At 41.1% G+C, this 26,776-nt stretch overlaps 1 protein-coding gene across 29 annotated transcripts in view; it reads left to right on the top strand.

Moving 5' to 3' along the window:
• Positions 1 to 26,776, top strand: part of ATXN2 (ataxin 2) — a 50,647-nt gene continuing 23,871 nt past the window's right edge. For 8 of the 29 annotated variants that reach the window (XM_065033486.1, XM_065033484.1, XM_065033491.1 and 5 more), the window contains exons 1-12: positions 1 to 260; positions 7,023 to 7,059; positions 8,666 to 8,725; positions 9,425 to 9,496; positions 9,691 to 9,841; positions 15,561 to 15,575; positions 17,574 to 17,698; positions 18,966 to 19,057; positions 21,783 to 21,980; positions 22,496 to 22,674; positions 24,186 to 24,395; positions 26,369 to 26,551. In XM_065033486.1, the coding sequence (XP_064889558.1) occupies positions 139 to 260; positions 7,023 to 7,059; positions 8,666 to 8,725; positions 9,425 to 9,496; positions 9,691 to 9,841; positions 15,561 to 15,575; positions 17,574 to 17,698; positions 18,966 to 19,057; positions 21,783 to 21,980; positions 22,496 to 22,674; positions 24,186 to 24,395; positions 26,369 to 26,551 (1,444 nt within the window). In that variant the 5' untranslated portion in view covers positions 1 to 138. The remainder of the gene's footprint in view (positions 261 to 7,022; positions 7,060 to 8,665; positions 8,726 to 9,424; positions 9,497 to 9,690; positions 9,842 to 15,560; positions 15,576 to 17,573; positions 17,699 to 18,965; positions 19,058 to 21,782; positions 21,981 to 22,495; positions 22,675 to 24,185; positions 24,396 to 26,368; positions 26,552 to 26,776) is intronic. The other 21 variants (XM_065033489.1, XM_065033480.1, XM_065033488.1 and 18 more) reach the window with 7 other exon arrangements.

Genomic DNA, 26,776 nt, shown 5'->3' with positions numbered 1-26,776 from the left:
CGCTCCCTCCGCCCCGCTCGCACTGTTTGGGAGCAACCGGCCGAGCTCAGCGGCGCCCCGGCCCCGCCAGCGCAGCGAGGCCCCGTGGACCGGCCCTCGCCCAGCCCCGGCGCGCAGCCCCGGCCCTCTCCCCTCGTCATGTCCCTCAAGCAAGCGGCGGCGGCGGCGCAGGCCGCCGGCAACAACCGCAAGCCCCCCGGCGGCGGCGGCGGCCCCGGCCTCCCGTCAGCCGCGGGCGGCGGGAGGCAGAACATGGGCAGGTGGGTGCGCGGCGGCGGCTGGGCCGACCCCGGCCTTGGCCTTGGCCCCGCCGCGGGGAGCCGGGCGCGGGCGCCGCTCCCCCTCCCCCTTCGCCCCCCTCCCCCCCCCCCCCCCCCCGCACCGGCCTCCATGGGCGGCGGCGCGGCCGGGAGGGGGAGCGGGGCCTGCTGCATGGCGGGGAGCGCGGCCCGGCCCGGCGCGGGGGGCTCCGCCCGGCGGGGCGGGAGCCGGCATGGCGGCGGGCGGGGCACACGCAGGCCCGCCGAGGGGCCCGCCGGTTCCGCAGTGCCGCCGGGGAGAGGCCGCGAGGCCAGGCCGCGGCCGGTGCCCTTCAGGCGGCTGGGGACGGCGGAGGGCACGGCGGGAACTGGAATTACCGCGGCGGGCGAAGCCCCCTGCGGCCTGGCGGGGCCTGCGGCGGGGGGCGCCGCTTCCCCCGGGCCAACGTGACCCGCCTGCTGAGGAGGCGGAGGAGCGGGGGGGTTGGGGGGAGGCGGGGGGCGGCGGGGCCGAGGAGCCGTAACCGGCGGCCGCACGTGCGCGGGGGGCCGGTGGCGGCGGGAACGGAGCGGCCGCGATGGCGGCGGCCGCGGGGCTGGCGGGTTCGTCCCCGGCGGGGGAGGGGGCGGCGTTGTGGAAGTCGGCGGAGGCCGCTTGCGGTGCAGCGCCTTCGGCTCACCGCCGGTTATTTTTTATTTAAAAATACATTTTATAAATACATATATATATACTTAATTGAAATCGCAATAAAATTCTCGCGGGAAGGGAGGCCGCAGGAGCGCTCAGGCCTCGGCGGTGGATGGTGGTTTCAAGCACAGTTTCGCCTTTTTTCAGAGATTTTTGGGGCGAGGAGCCGGGGGTTTGCAGCAGGTTCACAACCCCCTCCCGCATCTCCTCCTCCCGCATCTCCCCCTCCCCACGCTCGCTGCGGAGGCCCCACTGTCCCCTGCTGCCTCGGGAAGATTGATTGATCCTGCTTGGAGAGCATTAGCTCTACAAATTCATACATATTTGAGGGGGAAAAAACCCAAAACAAACAACGAAAAAACCCCACAACTTTTGCTATCAATTTTTCCAGTGCTGTGGGGGTCATAACTAACAATCAAAGCAGGACGGTAACAGTTTTGAAGGTCACAGTCACAGCAGTTTCAAGTTTTATTCATCTTGTTCTTTAACTCGACTTTTATTCTTGGTCAGTTGTGTGTATTGGCAATAAAACAGAATTTACAGTGGTCCCATTGTTGTACATCACTGGAAATAGAATTTTACTTTGTTACCAGTTTGTGGAACTGGAAGTGGAAAAGCTTGGGTAGGGTTGAAAAGGACGAAATAAATAACAACAATAATATCTCAGCACTTAATTGCAATGATTTAGTACTTTTTTACATATTGCTGTTTAGATTGAACATGACGTTTACTGCGCTTTGCCTAAACAGTTGTCCCTGCCAACACACAGTGGCACTGTAGAGGTTAACGTGAAGGGCAACAAAACCTACAGCTTTATTTTTTAAAATTCAGTATGATGGTGAGCACTTGACTGTGTAGATTATGGGATGCAAGCTTCAGTTTCCCAAATTTAAAGATTAAAGCCGTGGGATTTCTCCTGCCAGCGTTGCTTTTCCAATTTTGTTGGATAAATTCCACTTCAGAACTCCCTACCTTAGGGAGTTCTAGTGGGGCTGCCAAACAACTGACATGTTCCCCCAGAGGTGTTCATATCTCTTTTTTGTTAATCAGTTTTTCAAGTTATTGCTGAGTGAAGGGTCAGTAAAATCCCAGTCCCTGGGCTGATGGAGCCCCATGGAGCACCTTCAGAGAACTTCTTCCTTGGCTGTCCTAAAGAAAAGTCTTGTCTTTTTGGGAGTACAAATTCAGAGTTGGTCCATGCTGCAAAATCCATTCACACAAATGAAAAGCTGAGTGGCTTTTCTGTTTGAGAAATCAAATTGTTTTTTAGCAGGCCTGCATCTTGTTTTCAGTTTGAAGCATTATATTGTTTAATAGAAACTGAAACATCTCCATTTATGCCAAGGTTTCGTCCTAGCAGCTCATTTCCCTGCATCACTTGCATTCTCTCTTATCTTGCTGAGATACAAAAGAATGTTACTTTTTCATGGCTAAGTTGCTTGTCAAGGCTTAGCTTTGGGTGGCAAGCTCATTGATAGTTAACTATCGGGGCACTAATTTTCTGCTGTGTGTGCATTACTGTAAGACATAATTGGGCTGAGCACCTGGTCCTTGTAGGTCTGATAGTGCAGCTAAGGTCAACTTTGCTCACTATGTTTGTTTCTATGGTTTCATAATGATGGGTATATGTATTTTGTATTAGGAAGGGTAAAATCTTGTGAAAAAAGGACATTTTAGGATGTCTTTTCATATTATTAATTTATTTTACATAAGGGGATACATCACAAATGAAGGTATCTTTAAAGGTGCTCAAGAAGAACAAACAAGAAGGATTAATACTTTTTTAAAATAAAGAGGCACTGAGTAAAACGCTACATTTGTTTAATAGCAACTGCACGTGCAAAATGGCAGCTGAGAAATGGGGCTTTAGGGGTGATGCCAACAGTATGTTGAACTGCAGCTGCGGAAAACGTGGACCTCGGACACAAACCTGCTCTGCCGTGCTGGGCAAAACATTATCTAATATCTGCTTTTTGTGTTTTAGTTCTGTTTTGCCCTTAACCCAGCACAGGAAGGTTAGCTGTCTGTGATTGAAAGCTGCATCTGCCCTAGCATTCCTGCAAGCACTGCGTCCTTTCTGGTTATCAATTTTTTCCCATTGTTATTTTGTTTGAAGGGAAAACACCCCAGACTCAGGTTTTGGATGGTTATGAGTCTAGTTACAATTATGGCAGAAGGTCTTTTTCCTTTTAATTTGGTAACTTTCTTGCCTAACTAGACTTGGGGAATCCCTTAGGAATACTGTAAGTTACTGTCTTTTATAAATGGCTTTGTCCATTAAGAAATTAAAACTGAAATGATCCCGTGTTGCATAGTTTGCTTTTGAGACTCAACGCTTCTTGCCTGTCCTTATTTTCCTATTTCCTTAACATCCTTTTTTATTAGCCCAACTAAAGGCTTAGGTAAAGGGTAGAAGAGAGGTGTCGGTTCTGTTCAGTCAGAAGTAGTGGGGAATGTTGAGTGCTGGTGCACTGGAAGTGACTGTTCTGGAGTTTTGGTCACACACGCCATTCAGAGTTTTTCTAGTTTGTTCTAACGTCTTTGTGTCGGATTTAATGCAGCCGCACTAAACTGCTGAGCGACATGAATGGACAACCTGTAGGTCTCTTCCCTTATTGCTGTTAATGCTCCTTAGTGTGATATTATATACTCACTTTTGAGTGAGTTTTAATTTAGAAGCTAATTTGTGGCAACATATATGAAGAAAGTTCTTCCAAAATTAGGCCTATCAACAGGTCGCAGGTGTGCACCTGGTCAGACTTGAGTCAGGTTACTGACATATTCAGATGCTACAGAAGTTGTCATCTTGTAAGAAGGCAGGAGCTGACATTATTGATGTCAGTATTGGGGAAAAAACTGCAGAAAACAATGCTCCTGGACCTCCCGTATAATCTTAACTTGACAGCTTTGATTTATTTGACTTATACAGACAAATACTGCACTTGGTGCTTCTGATTTTTCCTGTAGAAGAATTTACCTGCAGTTGTAATGGAAGTTCTTTGGAGTATCCTGTAAAGTTGTTTTCAGAGCTGTAGTAATGTCAGCTAGTGCTCCAGAAACATCTATTCACTCATTCAGCAGTCTGTAGTTGCAGTTCTGCTCCAGACATTAATTGCAGGATGGTTGCATTTGTTTCTTAGTCTCAAAGGGAAGATGCTGCTGGAGAGAAAATCCCAGATTTACTTTCACATCCTGGAAAGACTCGTGTCCCTGGCATTAGTTTTCACTTAACTGGAAAAATATAAATGTGTGACCTTGTTTTGCTTATACAAATGCTCTGCTTGGCATGTAAACATTCGGGTGGGAGGTACGGGGTGCTGAGGAATAGGATAGCAAATGCTCATAAAAAATACAAAAAAAATTTGCAAGTTGCTGCTGAGGAAACATGTTTATTGTGCAGTGTTTGGGATTAAGCACTTATGGAGACTTTGACTCAAGGTGTAACTGCTGCCCTGCCATGAGTTGGCTACTAAGTTTAATTGCTTGGTCGTTACTTTGTCTGGTGCAGCATTTTTCTGCCTTTGTGACTTTGCTACTCCAAAGGAAAAGGTTTACAAATTGGATTTGCCAAACTGCTGTGCCTTTTCCCAGGCTTATCCTTAACCATGTTTCTGCAATACAAAATGCATTTTTTTCTTTACCATACTTACTGTACCAAGATGTGGTTTTAGGTAGCAGTGCTGAATTGCTCCTGACCCTTCTAGTTTTCCTCACCCCCATTTTTTAGTGTAACTCCTGTTTTAACTGGTGGTAAACTCCTGTCACAGACCATCTCCTTTCTGCTTTCATAAAGGTCTTGTTATTTTTTTCATATGATGCATCAAAGATGTGTCAGAGGTTTGAACCTGAGCCTTCACCTGTTGGAATATAAAGCTCAAGTTGGTGGCCCTGGTTTTAGCAGAAGATACACACAGGTTAGATTGAAATGTAGCATTGGCAGAATTGGTGAATATCTGTCATTTTTCATCTTGGTGAATGTTTTTCCTTTTCTCTAATGGTTTGTATTTAACAGTTATAGCTGGAAAACAAGAGGTCAGGTCTGTAAAGATATCTATTCGATCACATAGCACGTAGAACTGGCTTAACTCTTGGTCTGAGGTAGAACTTAGGACCTCTTGCCAATGTGGATGCGCACAATCAGATTGTTTCTTACAGAAATGTGGATAGAAACAGTAATTTTGGAAATGTGGTAAGAGATGGAAAGTCTGCAACACTCAGGTTGATGCTTAAAGGGAATACTTCAGACTTTCTGACCAGTCTAGCAACCCAGTTATTTAAATTCTAAGAATACTTGTTACTAAAAATGGGAGCTCTTTCTATTTCAAAGCCACCAAACTCTTTCCCTTTTGCCCATTTCTATAGCTGACGTAGGAAGGTGTATCTTCTTAAGTCTTTGAGACTAACAGAGGGAACAAAAATGGTCAAAATGGTCACATTTTGCGAAAGACCGTGTTGTTGACACTTTGGATTGTAATAAAAGGAAAAAAAGAGAACTGGACTACACCTCCATTTTATTTCACATTGTGTGAAATCACTTTCAGAAAGAAGAGGATCATTCGTCTGAATATTATGCAAAAATTATGTTCCTTGTTCACCAAGGGCTATAGGCAGCCATGTGACAAATGGCACATTTGGTAAATGGTGACACTTGTCTCCAGAGCAAGCCTGAAGGTCTTTGAAGCTACCTTATGGAAAGTTAAGGCTGATAGGTAATTAAAGGCTATTTGCATTGAGGTTTTTTCAGGACATTAGTACACTGGAAGTATTCTGAAAATGTCAGCTAGACATCGAAATGTGCAGTTATTGCCAATCGGCAAATGTCATCGGTGTGCGTGATGCGGTATGAGACTGGTTCTGTGTCAGAATCTTGTTTTCTTGAACAAGTCAGGTGATGGTTTGTTGTGTTTTCATTTTTTCCTCATTGAGGCCTTTCATGGCTCTCTGATGGACTTGCTTATTTCTGCAGAATTTATAGGAGGGCTCTGTATGTTCATTGGGAGAAGTTCCTTTGATTTCATGACTAACTCAGCAGCCCTATTTAGAAGGGCATGTTGTTTTGAGAGCAAGGTTGCGTTCAACCACAGCGTAGTGTTTTCAAAAGCAATCGCATGCAGCTGACATTCAGTCGGATTTAGATTACAATGTTGTTTGGATATTTTGAAACGTAGACACGATTCTTTGGGCCTCTTTAATTAAATGGTTGTGCATCTGTAAGGTGGGTCTATTTTAAAAATTGATTTTTTTTTTTTTTTAGTAGAACAGAAGACTTCATTTTGCCTCACATTACAGTGTGCAGTCCTGAAGTTGCTATGAGAAGTATTTGAAACTAGGACTTCTTGGTACAAGGCAATAACTGTGAAATAAGGCACAGCAGTGCAGGGAGGCTGTTGGGACTGGGATGTCTGAGGTAGAGGGCACAGACTTACATCTCAGTTTGCAGAGTATTAAGAGCATACAGGTTAATTTAAAAGCTTCTTGAAGTATCCCAGGTGCTACACATGGACAGGTTTGCATTCAAAGGAGTTAGTGTTTTTGAGGGGATGGACGGAATGAGTTTCCCTTGGATGGTAGTGAGAAGCCAGCTCTCTGGGTCGGGCTTTGAGGTCTGGGTTCCTCTGCAGCTTGTGGCGTGGGTTCGTTAGTTGAGTCGCCCTTAATGAGGTGGACAGTGACGATGTGCTGAACCTCTAGTCTTAAAGAAGAGACTGCTGAGAGTGGGTTTTGGGTTTGTGTGCCAGTAAGTTTTGGAATTTGCTTTGGTAACAGGATTCTGCTTAAGAGATAATACTTTTGGACTTTTATGATGACATAGGCTTAGTATTTTCCTTATTTTATCCTTACTCTAGGTAACCCTCTTGCCTACTAACCAGTATTACTGGCCTGCAGGTCAGTAATTTGGAGGGTATATGCGGTGGGCCCTGTAGTTGTTCAGTTCTGCTCTAGGGGAATGTTGGTTTTCTCTGATCCCATTCTCAACACTAAATTAAGATGGGTTTTTGAATTCTTACTTGTTAAGAAATTAACCAGCTTCATCAGTTTTTCTAATTGAATCCCATGTATGTATTTAATTGCAGAGGTCGCAGCAGTGGCAAAGGACCGCCTCAGCCTACAGTAAGTTGATGTTTTATCCTCATTGTACTGCTTCCTAGATCTCAGGAAACAACTTAAGAACAGTGAACCCAAGTACCAATGTAAGAATAGCAGATACTGGAATATTCTCTCATTTTTTTTCCTTTTGATACCTTGATGAATATTTTAAACTGAGATATGCTTTTCTAAAGATGTAGCATCTTGCATTCATATAAGTCTTCTGGAAGGGGGAAGGGTCACTTAAACTTTTGACTATGCTGATGTAAATCACCTGCATTTTCTTGCAGTTGTAGATACGGATAATATTTAACTTAAGGCGATGCCTTTGAATTGTTTCTTCTCTGAAGACTTTGACATAGGCTTCTCCCTTAAGCAGATGACAGTAAGACAGCATCTATGTAAATAAAAATAATAATATTGTTTAGCTTTACTATAAAATATCTAACCCAGAATTATCAGTAACCTGAATGTATAGCCTTAGTTACTGTCAAGGCTTTGTATTGTTAAAGTATAGGTGTTGCTTGACTTGTAGAACATAATTTTATCAAAGCTACAGATGTGGATCTCAATTTAAAGAGTGGATCTTTGAACTGCACTGACCAAATATTTACTAGTTGGTTATTGGCCTGGTTTTCCAGGATGACTAATTTTGGGGAATGGGGCAGAAGTAGGGAGGTTTCAAAGGACTACAGTTTACTCACATAAGTGTTTATTGAAGATATCAAGACTCTTCAGTAAAAATAAAGAAGCTTTGAGGAGGGATGGTGAAAAAGGTCATACGCAAGCACTAGACATCATGCAAGTGTTAGTCTTTATGTGTTGAGCATAGGAGTATCCTTAAACACGCCTTTTCAGGCCAGGAAGGTGGCTAACATGCAAGAGTAAGTGGATGGTGTAGCTGGCAGTTTGAAAGATACACTGTCAGTTAAAAAGCTCAAAATATGGTGAGGTCTTTGCATGTTTAACCATCTCTTGTTTCACAAGCATGAGGTTGACAGGGAGATAGAAGTTGTTGCACAGACATCCTCACCGTTTCATGTGTGCCTGTGTGAGTGTGTCATCCAGCAACCCCACTGATGCTCGGTCAGCTCCACTGGAGGATCTCAGCTTCTGATACCACAGTGGATTACTCTTGACTAATTTTATGATGTATTTTGTAGCTCTTTGGCACTATGATTTGACAACTTCAGCTTCTGTTAATGCGTGCAATCAGGTGCGTTAGATGAAAAGATGTAGTTCAGCAGGCCCTGAAAGCACCCGATGAAGTACCTGATCCTGTTGATGGTTCTTCAACGAGTGAGGGATGTTAGCAGGGCTTTTTCCGTTAGGAGTCTGCACACAGGCTTCACTCAACCAGCAGAATTTCCTTCTTGAGTGACGTTAGGGGCACTTTGTAATGCTTATCTTGTTTGGAAAGGTGTTCAGATCCTTAATGATCAGAGAAAGTAAGAGTCCTTTGGAATTCTTATGTGACCTAAGTTCTGTGTATATTGACTAAGATTTTGGACCGATGTTTCTAGGAACTAGTATGTACTGATGAAAGCCTGCATTATTTTTGACGCACTAGCTTTTTGAAATGTTACAAGTGTTTCTCATATATTCATGACATTTTTTTGTTGTTTTTCAGATTTCTTTCGATGGCATCTATGCAAACATGAGAATGGTTCACATACTTACGTCAGTTGTTGTAAGTCTTCATATTTGGAAGGAGGCTGAACCATTTCTATAGTGACACAGCATTGTTAACTAGTCCACTAATTGTGTTATAACTGAGTGAATATTAAACTTTAACAGTAGGCATCTTTTGCAAAATTGAAATGCAAAGAATCACAGTAGTAGCTATTCTGTATTTTTGGCTTGGAAAGGTTCAGATACCATTTGCAGAGGTATAGCAAATTTATTCGGTGCATACTTTGGTCATACCCAGGTCATACTTTGAATTTTCTGTCTTTAGAGAGATTATGGATAAATAAAATGAGTCCTTGTGCCTTTCTCCCCACATTTTAAGGCAAGTCTTGACATGCCAAAATTAAATAAGGCAGGCTGTCCCCCATCTGCTAGAGTCCAGGCCGAGCCTTCAGCCTTAGTTGTACCCACATGTGTGCACAGAATTTGTTGAAGAGTCTTGTGAGTACCGAATATGCTTCTGTGTGTATCTTTAAATCCCTTCAGAATAAATTTTGATACACATCCAGCTGTTTGCATCTGCAGAACACAGTGGTGTGTTTATAAATAGGCAAATGTTGAATGAGTAGATTTGTAAAAAAAACGAGCTGTAATTTTACACATTTGCACTTAAGTAAGAAATGAATTTTGGAGAAAATGAGTCAAGTGTCATTTGTGAGGCTGTTAGAAAGATGTTTTTTTCATTTTTTTTGCATTCTAGGGATCCAAATGTGAAGTACAGGTGAAAAATGGTGGTATATATGAAGGAGTTTTTAAAACCTACAGTCCTAAGGTAATTTTTTTCATTTTTACTCTTGCCTCTTTTAAAAGATCCTAATACTGAATGATCAATGTTTGCTGAAAATGGGAATATTTATTATGATTAATTTCTACAGACTGTTGTAAATGTCTGTTGTGCAAGTATGTGAAGTGATCGAGTAGCTTATTGTGCATTAAGTTAGTGTATTCTTTTTATATCTCTAATAGTGTGATTTAGTGCTTGATGCTGCTCATCGGAAAACCGCAGAATCCAGTTTGGGGCCAAAACGTGAAGACATACTAGAGAGTATCTTGTTCAAGTCTTCAGATTTTGTTATGGTGCATTTTAAGGATATGGATACCAATTATGCGAGAAGAGGTATACTTGTTTTTAAAGTTATTTGTATCTTAGATCATAAGTCAAGATTTTCAAAGTAGATGCTTTAGGATCCAAAACCTAAAATTCACATTTAGACTATGAATCCTTAATGAGTGCAGCACATTCAAATATCCCATTAAAGTCAATGGAAAGAGCGGATGCTCAGCCCCTCCTGAAATCAGAAATTTATCAACATTTAAAACATAAACTGCAGAATTTTAGTGAGGGTGCACTGCTGGGAGCAACAGTTTTAGGTGTCTGGAAAGCAAATCCTTAGCAGTGTTATAAAATATTTTACAGATTTTGTGGGAGGTTGGGTTTTGGTTTTGTGAATGTTTTTCTGGATTAGTGTATTAAATGTTGTACGATAATCCATGAATATATAAATTCTTTATAAAGAAATATTGTTCAGAGTTGGTGTATATATAAAGTCTATATTCAGTTAAGTACCTTTTGTCTCTTAACATGCATTCATAGAAATGCTCTAAAAATACTCCTGCAAATGGAGCTAAAAATTCTTAGAAAATCTACTACTTGTATTTTTAATTTCTGCTTTTGTACTTATAGATCTGTAGGTAAGGCTCTCCAAAATACAGAAGAACCTAGTGAGGTGGCAGGCAAGTGGTTGTGAGATCTAGAAGACATGGCTTGAAACTCAGAATTGAACAATTTTGCAGGCAGTCAGGCATTCTTCAGACTTTTGATGTCTGACCTCCAAGACCCTAATTTTATTGTCCTGGAGTCTAAGAGACCCATAAGTCAGACAGCTTTAGTGCCTTCGCCGATTCTTTTTTCTTTGGGCAGCAAATCTCAAGGGTTTTTATGTTTATGTTCGTCATTTGCTGGGCTAAGGAACAATAGCAAATCTATAGCTTTCTGTGCCGTATGTGCACATTTTCAGGTTGGTGCGTAACTGTCACTGGGAGCTAAGTGGTTGTAATGCCCATGCTTTATTCCCGTGTAGCTGTGATCTAGAGCTGTGTAGGGACTGGTGGACATTTAATGAGACCTTTTTCTTTTCACCTTGTGTTTGTATGTGCACATTCTCTTGCCTGATTTAAAGCTGAAGAATGAGAAGCTTGTTGTTTTAAGGAATTTGCTTTTCCCAGGAGAAGATGCATAATGTCAGAGCAAATGTAGCATTGAAATGCAGATAAGTTCTAGGTTCTGGATGGGACTTTGAATTTAAATTAAACAAGAGCTGCTTTATATTGGGTCTGCTGTGGACGTCACTTTAATGTAAAGGCAAACTGGACGCTCCATTACCCAGTCCTTACAGATTTTGAGCAAACGGAATGAAGAATATACTACTACTTCTAGGAACAATTACTCAGTGGAAGTTTTCTAGAAGAAAATGACTGCTTCAGGTTGAGCAGTTGCTCAGTTCGCTTTATTAGGTGGAATGTCTTTGAATCTAAATCTCTTAAGTAGCTGGAGAGGAGAGCTGAAATAAAGCTGTAGAGACTTGGAGCAAGATAAACTGGAAGGCTGCAAAACTCGATAACTCGTAGTGGGTAAATTAATCTGCTTTCCATTTTGTGTCAAAAATGTGTTATCTTGAAAGAACACTTGAAAGTGTAAGCCAGTCTTGGATCACACCTGCAAATTAGAGAAATGAAGGGCTTTCTACTTCTTGGGAAATAAAATAAGTGAGGATTCAAAACAATGGAAGTGTATGAACATGCCTGCAGGAACTACTGGCCTTTTGTTCTGAAAAATAAACCCAAACCTTCGTGGAGTCAGATAAGCCTGTGTGATTCACAGCACAAAGCAAGTGTGAACTCTTGTGCTGGGAATGGTCACTGTCTAGTGCCTGGCCAGATAAGTTTGGCAGTGTTGTACTTACCCAGGAGCAAATATTTTTAACTTGCTTAGCGGTCAATGTTTTTTTACTTTCACAGGCAAGTTAGCAGACAATTTGGACGTATTTGGTTGGACGTATTTAGTTGGCAGCTCTCACTTGTTTAAAAACATAGTCTAACAAAAGGCACTTGACAAGCACTTTGTTGTCATAGGAGAGGCTTACCTGGAGTAGGGTTGTTTGGGGTCTCTGTAGTTTCTCCTACCCCTTAGGAGACTGCTAGACTTTTGAGGCAGCCTTGAAGCAAATTTGAATTTTTGCAAAAGATAATGTTTTGGAAATTTTAGTGGGCCCTGATTTCCTGGTTCAGTATAAGTATTTGGAGTTCCATGGATTTTTATTCTGTCATTTGCTTCTCCGCTGAGCTGGGGGAGCACAAATGGTGCTCCTGACTATGGGACTTGATCTTCTGACCTAGACTGGAATAGCAGAGACATTGTCTGACCAGGTCGGGCACAAGAGACTGGGAGAGTAGTGGAAAAGAACAGCAGGTGGGGAGAAAGGGAACGGGATGGATTTCTCCTTTCAGTTGAGTGCAAAAACAGTTGTGTCTGAAAGCTGCTATCGCGCTTGTGCAGCTTTCGAGCAGTGAGCTGATAATTCATCCTGTGGCTGCATCAGTAGCGCGAGGGCAGGGGAGGTAATGACAGCGTAGGCTTGGGGTGGGTGAAACCGCCCCGCTGGGAAGGAGCAGTTGTAGATTTGCTCATGCCAAGCGTGACGTTGCACCTTTAGACGTACCAGCGGAGAAAGTGCGGTGCCTGCCCAGATTGTAGAAGTTGGAAGGGTTGAGAGAAGAAAACAGGTCTGCGAAGATATTTCTGACAACTTATGTTTAAAAAAGAAATCTGTCTGTTCTTCTTTGGCCCTTATTTGCAAGTCTTGTCAGTCTGCACAGACCTTTGTACTCGTGTAGATTGCTGTTAGGCTTCAGGAGGAATGGAGTCACCTGAGGGTCTCTCTCTGTGGAATTGGGGCTTTCTGCAGTACAGGCAGGCTGATGGATGAAACGTGCATTGGAAAACTCAGGTGAAATTGTATTATATCCATCATCCCAATTTCAGTCTATCCTGTCTGCATTTAAAGAGGCACAGACACTGTGCATCTGGCACTGGAAATTGGGCACTAAAAATCCGCTCTGATGTGCAAGTTGAAGTCCTTGGCTGTACGTTGGCCTGTAACGTCTCTCTGCTTCACCTGCTGAGGCCAAGGTGAAGTTCTTGGATCTTGTAGTTGCTAAACTACTGGGGCTGCATGATTGCAAGAAGAGGGAATGTTCCTCCTGTGTTCCACAGAACCAGCTTCTAGCAGGGGTTTGTTTTCTGTAGTCCTAAACACTCGACAGTGCTGGTTTGCCTATGATTCAAATTTGAGTAAGGCTTCAGAGTTGCCTTCTTGGCTTCTCTTTAAAGACAAGACAATTCAACATCATAACTACTGGTAAAGTAAAAGGCTTCTACAATGTTTTTATTGTTTTTTTGGGACTTTTACTGCATTCTGAGAAAAATACCATAAATGCAATGAAAAAAGTCAGAAGAGAATTGGCTATTTAGGTTTTTCCTTGAATTAGCACCAAAAGTGGCATCCTTCCAGAGAAAGTGTTGCAAGGGGAATAGCAGTTGGCATATTATGAACAAAGAAAGGAAATATTGGCTCCGCAAAGTTGGTGGTAACTGGTTTTAATGTTTCAAATCAGTAGTAAGTAGTTACAAAACAAATGAGAGTTTACTGTTGAAACCTTTAAGATGAAACCTCAGTTTACCGTGGGCTCTGCTAAACTTGATCAAAGCTTGCAGGGTGCAGCACGGACACCTTTGGCACGGAATACCAACTGGTTTTGTAGCAATTGAACTGCAGAGTTGCACTTAATTGCATATTTGTGCTTTTTACCATTAGTAGCTCAAAATATTTTTGTGAAAACAAGCATGTTAATCACTGAAATTAATTAAACCTGGACTCTTCATTATTCTGGCAATTTTTAAAGTCATTTAATAGCACATACTTGAAGAATTTGCCCAAGCTGAGTTTTTCTCAGAATGTGTATATTTAATTTGCCTTTACATAAGGTGAATTTCTGTTGCATAGAATTGTCCTTGGGCTTTAAAGCAAGAAGTGAGGTCTTTGATATCAAACGTCTTTACTTAGGAGATGTCACATGAAGCAGGTACAGAGGCAGTGGAGGCTAATTGAGCGTTACAGATCAAGCTCTTTGTTTGACCAGTTTTCATTTGATCTTTAGCTTGGGTTTTACCATGTAGAAAATGAATTGAATAAAAATGTAGCCATGTGAAGGTGTCATGTGAATTGCTCATTCAGCAGCTCAGAGATACGAGGAGACTGAGCTTGTGCACTCAGTATCTTTGTTATTACTCTGCCAGTCGCCACTTGCCGCAGCAGTTCATGTTTTAGCTTCTGCTTTACTAAGAATCATAAAAGAAGTATTTTTATTTTGGAAACAAGTTATTTGTAGAATTTATCTTTTCTTACATGTGTTCTCAATTTTGTTGATCATTAATTTTGGTAAAGTCTTGTTTGACTCACCACATCTTTAATCTTGGTGAGCCATGTGCCTGCCTGGCTGTTTGTTCTAGGAAAATAGTGATCTGTGCCTTGAGGTGCCGTTCTGCTACGTTTGAACTTTGCCTGGATGCTCATGAGACCCTGTTCCCTGATGAGGACTCTGCCTTTGTAGCTTGAATTTCTCCAAACTCCAGATTTTCTTCGAGCTGTAGAGAAGCACAGTCCCACTTGTGACTTTTATTCTAAAGTGAGAGACAGATGAAGAGCAATGAAACCTCCTGTACCCCATCACATACTGGGTTCTACTGGGAAGCTTAGCACTGGCTGTGTACATCTCACTCCAATATGTAGCATTTGGTAGATACTGATAGTTTTGTTTTGACTTGTTGACTTTATTTTTCCCCCTGGTTCATCTGTATCATAATAATTTTTAACAGCACTCTGCTCAATGTTTCTGTGGCTTTTTAAATAAGAAAATTAGTGGGTTGAGTAGATGAGTCTTGCTAAGCTAGTATTTTATTTACAGTATCCAAAATGGCACAATTGTGCATGGAGTTTGTCTGACATAATTTAATAGAAATTAAGGAGCCACCCTTCTGAAATACAGACGATTACCTCCCTCAGGTCTTGTCATCAGTCTTCCTAACTCATACTAGTCTCATCTCACTGGAGAAGAGTTCCCTCTACTCCCAGTGAAGTAATGTAGAAGGAAATTCCAGTTTCCTAAGGGATGTAAGCAGCCTCCAGATTGCATTTGGTGCAAAATGTCCAATCTGAGAGGATCAAACATGAAACACAGAATTGATGGTGTTTGGCACAGAAGCAGCTCTGGTCTGACCGGGTTATGGCAGCGTTAGCTGCGGGGTGTTGATAAGGGAAAAGTAGATTTTCCTAACACAAGTGCCTTTTGCTGCCCTGATAAATGTGTTTTTTACTTACTATTAACTGTGGATCAAGGTAGCACTGTTTTACTATGTACTTTCAGATGACACTTCAACGTATCTGGTGTTATAGCATATTTTTAAAGCTGTTTGGGTGAAGGGAAACTGAGAGATGTTTTCTTTCAAGTTGCCATACCTTAGAAATCTGTAGGCTATTTGGAGGGGGTTTTTTGTGGAGCAAAAGTGGGGAAATACATGGGTCTGGTGGGAACATCGCTGAGGTTTTACTATGGAAATGATCTTTGCAAGGTGGGAGATGTACAATCAGTTTGAATGCTTGTGAGAGGGACTGAAAGAGTTTAGCTTTGCTAGAAATTCAGCCATATAATGTGAAAAAAATCCACCTGTATTTATATCTGATGTCTTCCAATTTTTTCTCTCTCCATATCTGTTGTAGTTCCTTCAGAAACAGGTAACTTTTTGGCAGTCACTCTATGTTTCTGCATCTTGCCTTTCATAATGCTTCTGTTACCATAATATATAACGGAAACTTAATATCTTTGCTCGCACATTTCTGGCACTATAAAACATGCATGCGTAACTTCACAGACCCATTTAGAGTATCTTGCAGTTAGTTGGTGACTTCTGTTTCTCACCCTTGATTTTTACCTATTCCGAACGGTTTGAAAATGCAACAACTGAAATTTTGCAGCAGCTCATAGGTAGAACCAATCATACAATGACTATTGCACAACAGTTAACGAGTAACCCCAGAATGTGCCCGCTAAAGGCATCGCAGTTAGTGTTGAGCTAAAATATAATGTCGCTTGGAAGTGTTAACGTCCAGCTGCGCGGGTGCTGTCGCAGCTTTGGTGGCACCGTGACATCTCGACTGATGCAGGTTTTTGCGGTTTCACGGGAGCCCTAACAGTGGTGCGCCTTGTTAGGCATTTTTCTTTCATTTGGCTTCCTTTTCTTATTTTACTGCTTCTTTTGTATTTGAAATGAATGTTTAGCTAATAAACTTCTCTGATTTTTCATACATCTTCTATAACATTTTGTTTCATATAAGCTTATTAACAGTGCTTAATTGCTTACCCTTAATTCCTTTGGTCTTTGTGTATAAGTTGAGTGAACATTTCCTGAGATGGTGCTGGATGCTGCCAGCCAGGCTGAGCACGGCTCACTTTTGTGACAGACCCACCAATATATGTGCAGAACTGCACTGCGAAATTTGGTTGAACAGGAAGAATAATAAGCTATATCAGCAGTCTCTCTTTAAAAAATCTTCAGTGATTGTTTAAAAACTCTAACGTCAGTGGCCAACTTCATATGTTGCAAATTCTTTTCATGATGGTTTTAAAGTTCGTTTTTCTTAGTAAGACTTCAGATCTTGCCAAGAGTTAATTTAAGCCACATTCTTCCATATCTGGCACTGCCTGGTGGTTTGATCTTATTTTTTCTAAAGATCTGAAATGTTTGCTCCTTATTTTATCGGTAGAATGATAATAGGAAATTCTAGATTGAAGACTTATTTTTTGAGGCTTATTTGTTTATTTACAAGCTTGTAACAGGCTTATTTTATTATTTAAAGTTCCTTCTGTTTAAGTTGGGCAGCTCTGAGATCTAGTTGCTTACAACTGTAAAAGCTTGGCTTCCGTGATGAATGGCTTTGTACATTTTTTACAGCACTTTAGTATTCCTTCTTAAGTCGGGCTTGAATGAAACAAGTGGAAAGAAAAGCTTATTATATTTATTTTTTATATCAATTTTTATAAACAACAGCAGACTCTTGCTAGTTACTTATTTTCGTATGTTGTTGAGAACAAGAGGTAGAGAGTTTCTGAATCTTGCTGTGTGATTCGGATAAGCTGCTGCTTCAAAAGGCTCTTGCAGGAACGAAAGCATCTGTGTTGTCGGTGCTCCGAGCTGGTGGGTGACCGAGTTCCGCTGCGCAGGGAGGGACGGCGTGTGCGTGCATGCTGGTGTGCCGAGGAGCTGGGGAAACACAGCAAACTCAGATATTTGACGGGAAACTTGTATCTTGCCCATTTAGGGCATGGGATTGTGTTGCATTCATGCTTTTTTGATATTTGCATAATATGTTAGTGTGCAGTTGTGTGGGCTGTTTGGAAAAGCACATTTTACAAGTCTGGGGTTTTTAGAGGACTTTTTTTTTTTTCTCCCCAAAATGTAGTTTGTGTAAAATATTTTGAAATAACTGAGAGTAATTTCTGCTATTCTTTGCTATATCAGAACTTAGTCTGTACTTTTCACAGTTACTCGAAGTGTGAAGTAAGCACCTTTCTAATGTAGTCCTGTTGAATACAGCAACTGCAAGAGCAGGCGAATGATGTTTAATGTGCCTGAGATTCAGCTCGTTTGGTTGTTCCTCAAATAAACTAGTATGTATGTCTTCCTGTACTTAACTAAATTGATTTCACCCCCATCCCTCCCCGCTCCCTTGTAGATGCTTTTACCGATTCAGCCATCAGTGCTAAAGTAAATGGTGAACACAAGGAAAAGGATCTTGAACCGTGGGATGGAGGAGAGACCACCGCTGCAGAGGAGCTGGAGGCATTAGAGACAGATGTTGTAAGTAATGCTTTTTGATCATCCGTGACAGGCTGTAGAAAATAAACTATTTCTCTGGACATGCCTTGCAACCATTCCTTAATTTTAATCTGCTAATGAACTTTTTGACTAAAATTGCTGGCCTGCGTTGTACGGGTGCATGTTGAGTCTTTGCTAGCAGCTGCCACAGTACTTTTCTACAATTTGAATAAGAATAGCTGGATTTCAAATGCCACTTGTGGCAAATATTGACAAATGGCAGCTGCTGTGGTAGGGGACGTGCTTGACTCAGGGACTGGCTGAAACAGGAGCTTTTATTAAGGGCTCCAAATTCAGCAATACACTGCAGTGATTTATGTTTAATCACAGCATTCCTGTCTGACTGTCATTGCATTTGGAAATTATGGTGAAATTGTACTTAGTTAACTGTCTCTGAGCTAAGATGAGGGGAATTGATGGAAGTCTGACCCATGACTGAATAAGCACTGATACTACCTCAGCAGATTATGAATGGTTAGATGAAGAGTATTGTCTCGAATGACATTTCCTTATATTTGTACCCAACCATGCCTTCTTTTTAGTAAGATATTCAGGCTGCAATATGTTAAACAAAGAAGATAATATTACCGATTAGAGGAGAATTCAGTCATGTTACTGTGGAGCACATTAACTTTGTCTGAGTAGAACAGTTATCCTGTCAATTTTAGTGTACTTATTGTACAGCTGAGCTTTATTAGAATACTTAATACTGTCAGTGCTTTAATAAAACATTCAAAACATTTATCGTTGTGCTTGAGTACTGTAATAGTGATTTTACTAAAGTGAAGAAATTGTGCCGATCAGCAGAGGCCCCCTGCCCGTGGTGTGTGTCTCTCCGATAATTGCCTTAGTAGAGCATTTGAAAAGCTTCGGCACTTGCCACAGCAAGGGATGCTTCTGATGTCCAGACGTGTCAATTTGCACTTTTTGGAAAGGCCCTTCATGTGTGTATGTCTTGCTAACCAGTAATCTTCTAGTACAGAGTGGGCATGGTACTTAAAAAACCCTCTCATAATAACAACATGGATACACACCACAAACAAAAAACTGGCCTTTGAAGGTAAAATCTGTACATCTGTTGAACAAAATCCACTGAAATAAATCGTGGCTTTAGTAACGTTGTTATCTGGACAGTGAATTCACAGGCCCAAGAAAAAGGGCAAAAGGTTTAACTTTTGCCATCAGCCCTTAATTTTAAGGGAATGTGTTTCCAGTGTCATTTTGAAAAACAAGCATCATTTTCTTCTAGTCTAATGGATGGGATCCCAATGACATGTTTCGTTACAATGAAGAAAATTATGGTGTAGTATCAACTTATGACAGCAGTTTATCTTCTTATACGTAAGTTCCAAAATATTTTGTTATTAGATTTGTATTTAATGTTCTCCTTGGTTTGACGAACTTTATAATCTGAAGATAATTTTTCATACTTTCTCAGGTTGTGGAACCAAATAACTGAAAAAGCAATGAATGACTAGTCCTTAAGAAACCTTGCCAGCGTTCTGTGAATAGTTAGATGTAGTAATCGTTGTATATTCCCTTAAATGGGCACAGTTCATTCCCATTGCAACATTTTCTGAATTTAGGCATATGTGCAATAATGCTTATTTCTTACAAAATCTTTCATGAATACAGTGGGAGATACCAGATTGTGAAACTGTCTTTACATAGCTGCTATACCTATGGTCCATGTTTAACCTGGCAGAACAGTTTGCCCAAATCCTAATTTTATTGAGACAGTTGATATTGAGTATTGGTAGATATTGGTAGATATTGAAATGTTGCTCATAACTAAGGGAGGGCTGCATGCTATGGATGACTTGTTTAGCAGACTGGTCCAGATCTAAACTGAAGTTTTAGTTACAATATAATAACAACTTGAATGTAGAAGTCATATAAAGCCTGCTCTGGCTATTTTGGCAGTGTGGACCTGTTCCCAATAGTCTGCAGCTATAATGTTAACTGCAACTGCAAAACAAATCACTTGCAGATGTTCACCAGCCATTGTGAAATGTCTTTAATATTTTCCCACTCTTTTAACCCCCAAAGCATAAACTTCTTTTTGAATGTCAAGGAATTGCAGTGAATATTTTGATTTTTGTATGTAGGATTGGAGCACTTGCCTACAGGTCACTTGGTTCAACAATTTTATTTTCACGATTTTGTTAAAACAGACCTGTAACATGGTGATAATCAAAGTGTCTTAATTGGCTTACATTTGAATCCTGGGAAGCTGTTCTTTTTTATACTTCACTGGTCTAAGTACTTTTTGTACTTTTGAACTTTAGTCTTCCTTCTTTCTGCTTTATGGGTATTAATGGAAACAGATTAAAAACATGAAGGTGGCCTTAAATTGCCAGAGACAAATTCCATGTTTTCCTAGTGAAACGACTTTCTTTTCCTATCAGTCTGCTAAAACTGGAAAACTTTTCCTGATTCTCCATGTACGTGATGAGCACCAGTGTCACTAAATGCTTCTTTGTGCAACTGAAAGATTGTACAGGATTTATTGTGTGTTTTCTCTTCCCAGAAATAAGTGTTAGCAAGTATAGTTTGTCAAACTGCATAAAGGTACAAGTTTGTGTTCTGGCAAATGAACTGCATTAATTAATATGTCAATCAGCTGCTGGACATGATTCTCATCACCAGGGTTCTGAACACTGTCATCTTGCCCATCCCCTTTCTTTCATCTATAATGACCCTTTTCCCTGTTAGAAAAGGTAAAATCGTTCTTTTGCTTGTTTAGGTTGCCATCAGTGCTACTGCATACATCCCTCCATTTCTTTTAGCACTTTAAATAAATGAGGAGGTGTTGGGTGTTCACTGTTCTTGTGCATATGCTTAATACAGGGGGGCCCGTGACTTCAGGTTTGTATGCATTGTATGCATGCATATCTTACCTGAGCCAGAGCTACCATTGATAAGGCCAATAGATGTCTCGACTGGCCGAAAATATGTGTGTGGGGAAAATCTTGTGATGCAGTAGCTGAGCACTGGCTTGGAATTTGGCAAAGCCGCTTGTTTTCCTAGTTCTGCCACCAACACTTGAGTAATCTCGCATATATTGTTTCATACTTGGCTTGTGTCTCCACGCACTTTCTTTGTTCTTCTATTTTATATTATTCAAAATATGTGCAGTAGTGATTGTATAATGCCCAGCATAGCCTGGTCCAAGCCTCAACTGTGTTCTGTATTTTTATGTAGTTTATTCTAAAGTAAAGTCAGATGAAACAACTTTTGGAACTCAAAATTAGAATCGGAGACAAAGCGCAAAGGTGTTTTATAAAACTTGCTACCTAAACAAAAATGAGGACAGGTAAAACGCAAACCCATGGGTGGACAGAAGGAGTGCCAGGTCTGCTGTCCATCTCCAGTTACCTCTTTCAGTGTTTCTTCACTCATGTATTGTATCCATACTTGGTGGATTTCCTAAGAGAGCTACGTATGCTTTTTGCAGTATGTGATTACCTAATATACATGTATGGAATGAATGGGTTTGCGGTCCTAGGACATGGCAAATACATTCCGCGTTTCTGATACTGTGCTCTAGTGTATTGGATTCATATTTCTGCAGTTATTTGTCAGGAAGAGCTGAAATTCCGTGGTTGGAATTATTAAAAAGATTAAGCATGTAACTCTCTAATTTCAGTAGTGTTGGGGACTCTTGTGTCTGTTGGGAATGTGTAAATAGCTAAAGAAATTCAAATTTGGTCTCTTACCATAGCTTCCTATCTAAACAACAGACTAAAGCTTTTTATCACTAATGTACTCAACCGTGTTAAAAGTTGGAGCCTTTGCATAGCTTTAGGCTTGGGGGATCTTGCAAGTCATATGGAAAAGCTCTGCACCCTGACCTCAGCTCTCCAGGCAGGGAAATGACACTGAATTTGCACATAGTATCAAACCAGTCCAGGAATATTGACATAGTTATACTGAAAAAGACAGCAAGTCTGCTGGCTTAAAAGCAAGGGTTTTTTTTACTCTGACTTGGTTAGAATGGTAATTTTTGTAGCTCCTTTGTGCTTTTGAATGCATTTCAGAGATTTTCCTTTCCATTGTCTTTTAGGGTGCCATTAGAAAGAGATAATTCAGAAGAGTTTTTAAAACGGGAAGCCAGAGCAACTCAATTAGCAGAGGAAATTGAATCAAGTGCCCAATACAAAGCTCGGGTTGCCTTGGAAAATGATGAAAGAACAGAAGAAGAAAAATATACTGCTGTTCAGAGAAATGCTAATGAACGAGAAGGACATGGTGTTAACACTAGGTACTTGCATACGCTATGAATAGTATTTTCATTTAAATGAAGTACGTATTTTGGTACGGGAGCAATTTACTCATTGAAACTGTGCTTTTTCAGCAGGGTTGATTAGGTTAGGAACCCTGTGTAAACAATCACGTGCTGGTTTTGGCGTTCATGCTAGCTTGGCCACCTCTGCCTGGCCCTGTATTATCTCTGCAGTGGAACAGACTTCCCCATCTGTCCCTGTGGGAAATTCATACCAAATTACAGGAAAGGGCAGTGGTTTCGGTATCTCATGTAGAATTTCAGGCATTAGTACTAAATCGTTCAGCGTCTGGGGGCTCATAGAAAGTGGACTGTGTGGTCAGTATCAAAAGCCAATTCATGAGGTGAATGTCAGGTCAGCATCTGATAGTATTTAGAATTTTCCTGTAGCTTGATTTGAGAATGAGAGAAAATATCAGCAGAGCATCTGAGCAGGTACTTTTCGTTGTCTTTCAGTTCTGTCTTAACACTGATAGAAATTTGCTGTGTTTCAGAGAAAATAAATACATTCCACCTGGACAGAGGAACAGAGATGTCCTGTCCTGGGGAAGTGGAAGACAAAACTCAACAAGGATGGGCCAGTCTGGATCAGGCCCACCGATTTCAAGGTCTGGATCCCATACTTCAGAATTCAGTTCCAACTCTGGAGCAGATCAAAGAGTAGTTAACGGAGGCAAGTATCTGAAGTCTAAACGTATGTGCTTTATAAAATTGCAGTCAATTGGCTAATTATGTTGAAACCGCATATGGTGTGGTCTTAGGAGGCGCATTTTGTAAGCTAGATTAGCATTCATCATTTAACACAGAGGTGGTGATTTTGATTTGGGTTTAGCTTACTCGTAATGCAACGCACATTTGCACTGTATGTAGCTTTGCAGAGCAGAAATGTTGTTTATTTTCCTTCTCAAACACCTTTGTCTTAGATGATGGTGCAGTATGTGGTTTTAAAGATTGAAAATTGCTGTTGTGTGTTGCAACTGCTGAGCTCTGTGAGGTGCTGACACCCCGCGAGAGGAAGGCGGCAGCCGAGACAGCGTGACTCGTCCCTTCTAGGGCATGGATCAATTCTGTTTCCCTCTAAAAAGAATAAAACGACTCACTGACTTTATGATGACGTGGAGGGAAAAAAAATCATTGCTGGCAAAGTAAGAGAAGTGTTAGGGGGAAAGGAATCAAAAGTCTTCTCTCCAAAGAGCTATTTGAGTATTTTCTGCTATACACAAAGGTAATATTTATAAACAGGCGTCACTAGGCAGTGTATAGCAGGAATCGGTGTTTCATAAACCAAACACCAATTTTTGAGATGGATTTCAGCAGTAGCCTATCCTTGAGGCATTATTTTTATAAGTTGAAAATGCTATTCTATGAGATTTGCTGTGAATAAATGAAAAATGTATAATACTCAAGTGCCTCTATCTGGAGAGGAAGTCTGAGAAGCATCTGAAGGTAAGTGAGGCTTCTTTTTCAAACACAGAGTCAGCTCTATGAAGGATGTACAACTGAGTCCTGCCCAAACAATGCTAACCCTGAAATATGTTCGTAGTATTTGTGGTTTTCGTCATCTTGTTACTCTGCTGAATGAACATCAATATACCTAAAATATTCAGAATGGCTTGTGAATTCAGTTTCTTTGTTTTGGAAACAATGAGCCCTATATCCTAGATTAAAATACTACATTACTACTTCAGCTAACTGATAAAGGCATAACTGTCAGGATTCAGACACTGAACACCGCTGTTTTTTGTAAAGATACAGTTCCTAGAATTGCTATTGCTCATCGTTTGGTTTGAAAGTAGCAGTTTGTGTAGTCAATACTATATGTGAACCGCTGTTTGAGAACCTCTGGTAGCTTGAAGGACCTTATCAAGAGTGATGCGTACTGTAGAACATATTTATGACAGGCTAACAGATCAAACTTTACTGTCTATTCCTTAGTAGTATTTGTAGATCCTAATTAACCCTTTGGGGAGTTTGTGAGATTCAGATGTGAAATTTGACCCGAAGCGGGGGAAAATAATCTTGCAGAGACTTATTGGTGGCCGAACTAAACTAATCCATCCCCAAAGGGTTAAACATGAAAAAATCATTTTGTCATATTTTACTTTTTTTTTTTTTCTGTTGACCTTTTTCCCCATAATTTTTCTTTAGTTTTTATACTTTCCTTCATATCATTTGTTCTGTCAGGTGTTCCCTGGCCATCGCCTTGCCCATCTCCTTCCTCTCGCCCACCTTCTCGCTACCAGTCAGGTCCCAACTCTCTTCCACCTCGGGCAGCCACCCCTACGCGGCCGCCCTCCAGGCCCCCCTCGCGGCCCTCCAGGCCCCCGTCTCACCCCTCTGCTCATGGTTCTCCAGCTCCTGTCTCTACTATGCCTAAACGCATGTCTTCAGAAGGTACAATACCACGATTTGTTCATGTTTTTGTTTGTCTTTGTTTAACTCCTTTGTGAGTTTTTAATTACAAAATTGTTTTTTTTCCTCTTCATTACTTAACCTATAATTTGTGTTTAACTTTAGTTTATCAGACTATTTCTATTAACCTTTTTTTTATTTGAAGAACTTTACAAAAACAAAATAAAGCTGTGAAATTTCCCACGTTGGTTTGAAATAAACTCAGCTTTGTAAACGCTGCTCAGTGTCTTAACCAACAGCAACATGCAGGACCTGATAACTTTAGAAGACATTTTTAGGCATATAAACTTATATAAAGTATCAATTAATTTAATACAGTTCTTCCACAAAAAGCCATCTCGTATTTAATGAAATAATTTAATTACTTTTTATTTAAAAAATAGTAATAATAATAGTAATAAAAATGCTGTATTCAGAGAAGTGCACTGCGGAATGGGACAGGATGAGCTGTTTCTGAGGCATATCTGTAGAAAGCTTTAGATCTGTTTGCACGGAGGCGGAACAGTCAGTCAGTTCCCCGCAGTCAGAAATACGCAGAGGAAGGTGAACCCGTGAGGCTTCGGTAACTGTATGCACAAGTATCTGAACTGAATTTATTTGTCCTCTGAGGGTGCAGCAAGGAACACATTTTTATTGTATTTAAGTGCACTTAACAACTAGCCTGCACAGCATGGTCTGTCAAGCCTGGAAAAATGCAAACTGGTTCTCCTCAACTCACTGGAAATTTGCAGCCTCTGCTGTAGCTGGAGCTGCGGGAGAGAGAACAGTTGTCCCGCTAATTGACCCAGTAACGCTGTTCTGCAGCTTGCCTGATAAATGCTCAAAATGATCCGTAACCAGAAGGTGGATGGTAGTGGGCATGTCTGTATGCACTTGCATACTTTGAGCACTTGCAACTGATTTGTCAGGCATGCAGTGAACTGCTGCTTACTGCAACCTTTAATTTCTGGTACTAGAAAAGGATCGCTGGAAAGTGTATTCTTTAAAATACTTGCCTGTATATAATTTGGCTTGAAGTGTACTTTAGATTCATGGTTAAAATAGAGGCTGACATTTAAAGATTTGTGTAACCAGAAGAGGTACTTGATATTTTAGAACCTGATCTGAAACCAGAAAGCCATTATCTGATCTTTTCTCTATTATTGACCTACATTAAAAATGAACTATAATCATCCAGGTTGTCTTCTGTTCATACGCAGTTTTTCTTTTTGAAGTATCAACGTTTGAGTCTGATCTTGGAAATAAAATGTTTGTTAGGATGTAGAAACTGTATTGCTGCTTAGACTTGAGCATAATAATTCTGTGGCAGTGGTATAAGCTGTTCAGAGTTACTGCGTTCACTTATGACTTTAGCTTGTGGTGTTAAACATGCATGACTTGAACCTTGGGATAACAATAACTTGTTTAGTTGCAGTTTTGCTGACTTGTAAATGAATTGTGACCTGCTGCAGGCAATTCAGCCTCAGTGCAGAATGCTCTGCTGGAATTCCCCAAGAGCATTGGTCAGCCAGTGGCGACTGCTCTGTAAATAGATGTTTGGTATCACTGACCACCTGACAAAAGCCATGGAATTTTTTTCTTTTCTGGAAAATATTTGATATCCTGGGACTGGGTTTATCCAGAGGGAGCTGGGCCCCTCACCTCTTTGCCTTGGCTTAGAGTAAGCAATATTGGGTACTTGGATTCAAATATTTCAAATCCAGGACTCACATACCTGATTCAATTCTGATAAAGTTTCTAAGTATCGATGAACATGAGCTGTCGTAGCAAGGCAATGAGTGTTGCAAGTCTGGCTGGACCAATGGCTTGGCCTTTTTAGCCTTGATGTCAGTATAAATTACTTGGCTGTATTACTGCATTATAGAGAATTATGAGATCAAATCTAGTTTTAAGAACAGATAGTACGTTTGGGGACATGAAGTACTTATTGTTTGGGGTTGTCTTTTTTTTCTCAGGGCCTCCACGGATGTCTCCTAAGGCACAACGGCACCCTCGAGGTCACAGAGTCTCTACTGGTAGGGGTACAATTTCAAGTGGCTTAGAATTTGTATCTCATAATGCACCAGGGGAAGCGTCTACTGCTGCAGTGGCACGAGGCAGCTCTTCAGGTGGGACGTGGTCATCAGTTGTCAGTGGGGGTAGGTAAAGCTCGGCTTATTGCAGATGGCTTGCCAGGGGCACTTTAGAGTGTGAATGCTAAGCAGAATACCGCATTTCTAGACGATTTAGGCTCTGAATGAACACTGGTTTGCTAACTTAGCTCACTTAGGCAAAGTGGGGGAAGGATGTAGTAAAGTAGTTGGCGAGTCAGTCCTTCAAGCACAATATTATTGTCTTAACTGCAGAGAGGTTAAGTCAGATGG

The sequence above is a fragment of the Columba livia genome, chromosome 17 (assembly GCF_036013475.1).
Source record: "Columba livia isolate bColLiv1 breed racing homer chromosome 17, bColLiv1.pat.W.v2, whole genome shotgun sequence".
In the NCBI taxonomy this organism is placed as follows: domain Eukaryota; kingdom Metazoa; phylum Chordata; class Aves; order Columbiformes; family Columbidae; genus Columba; species Columba livia.
Note: the sequence above shows the minus strand (reverse complement) of the source record. Positions and strands in the feature narration are given on the sequence as shown.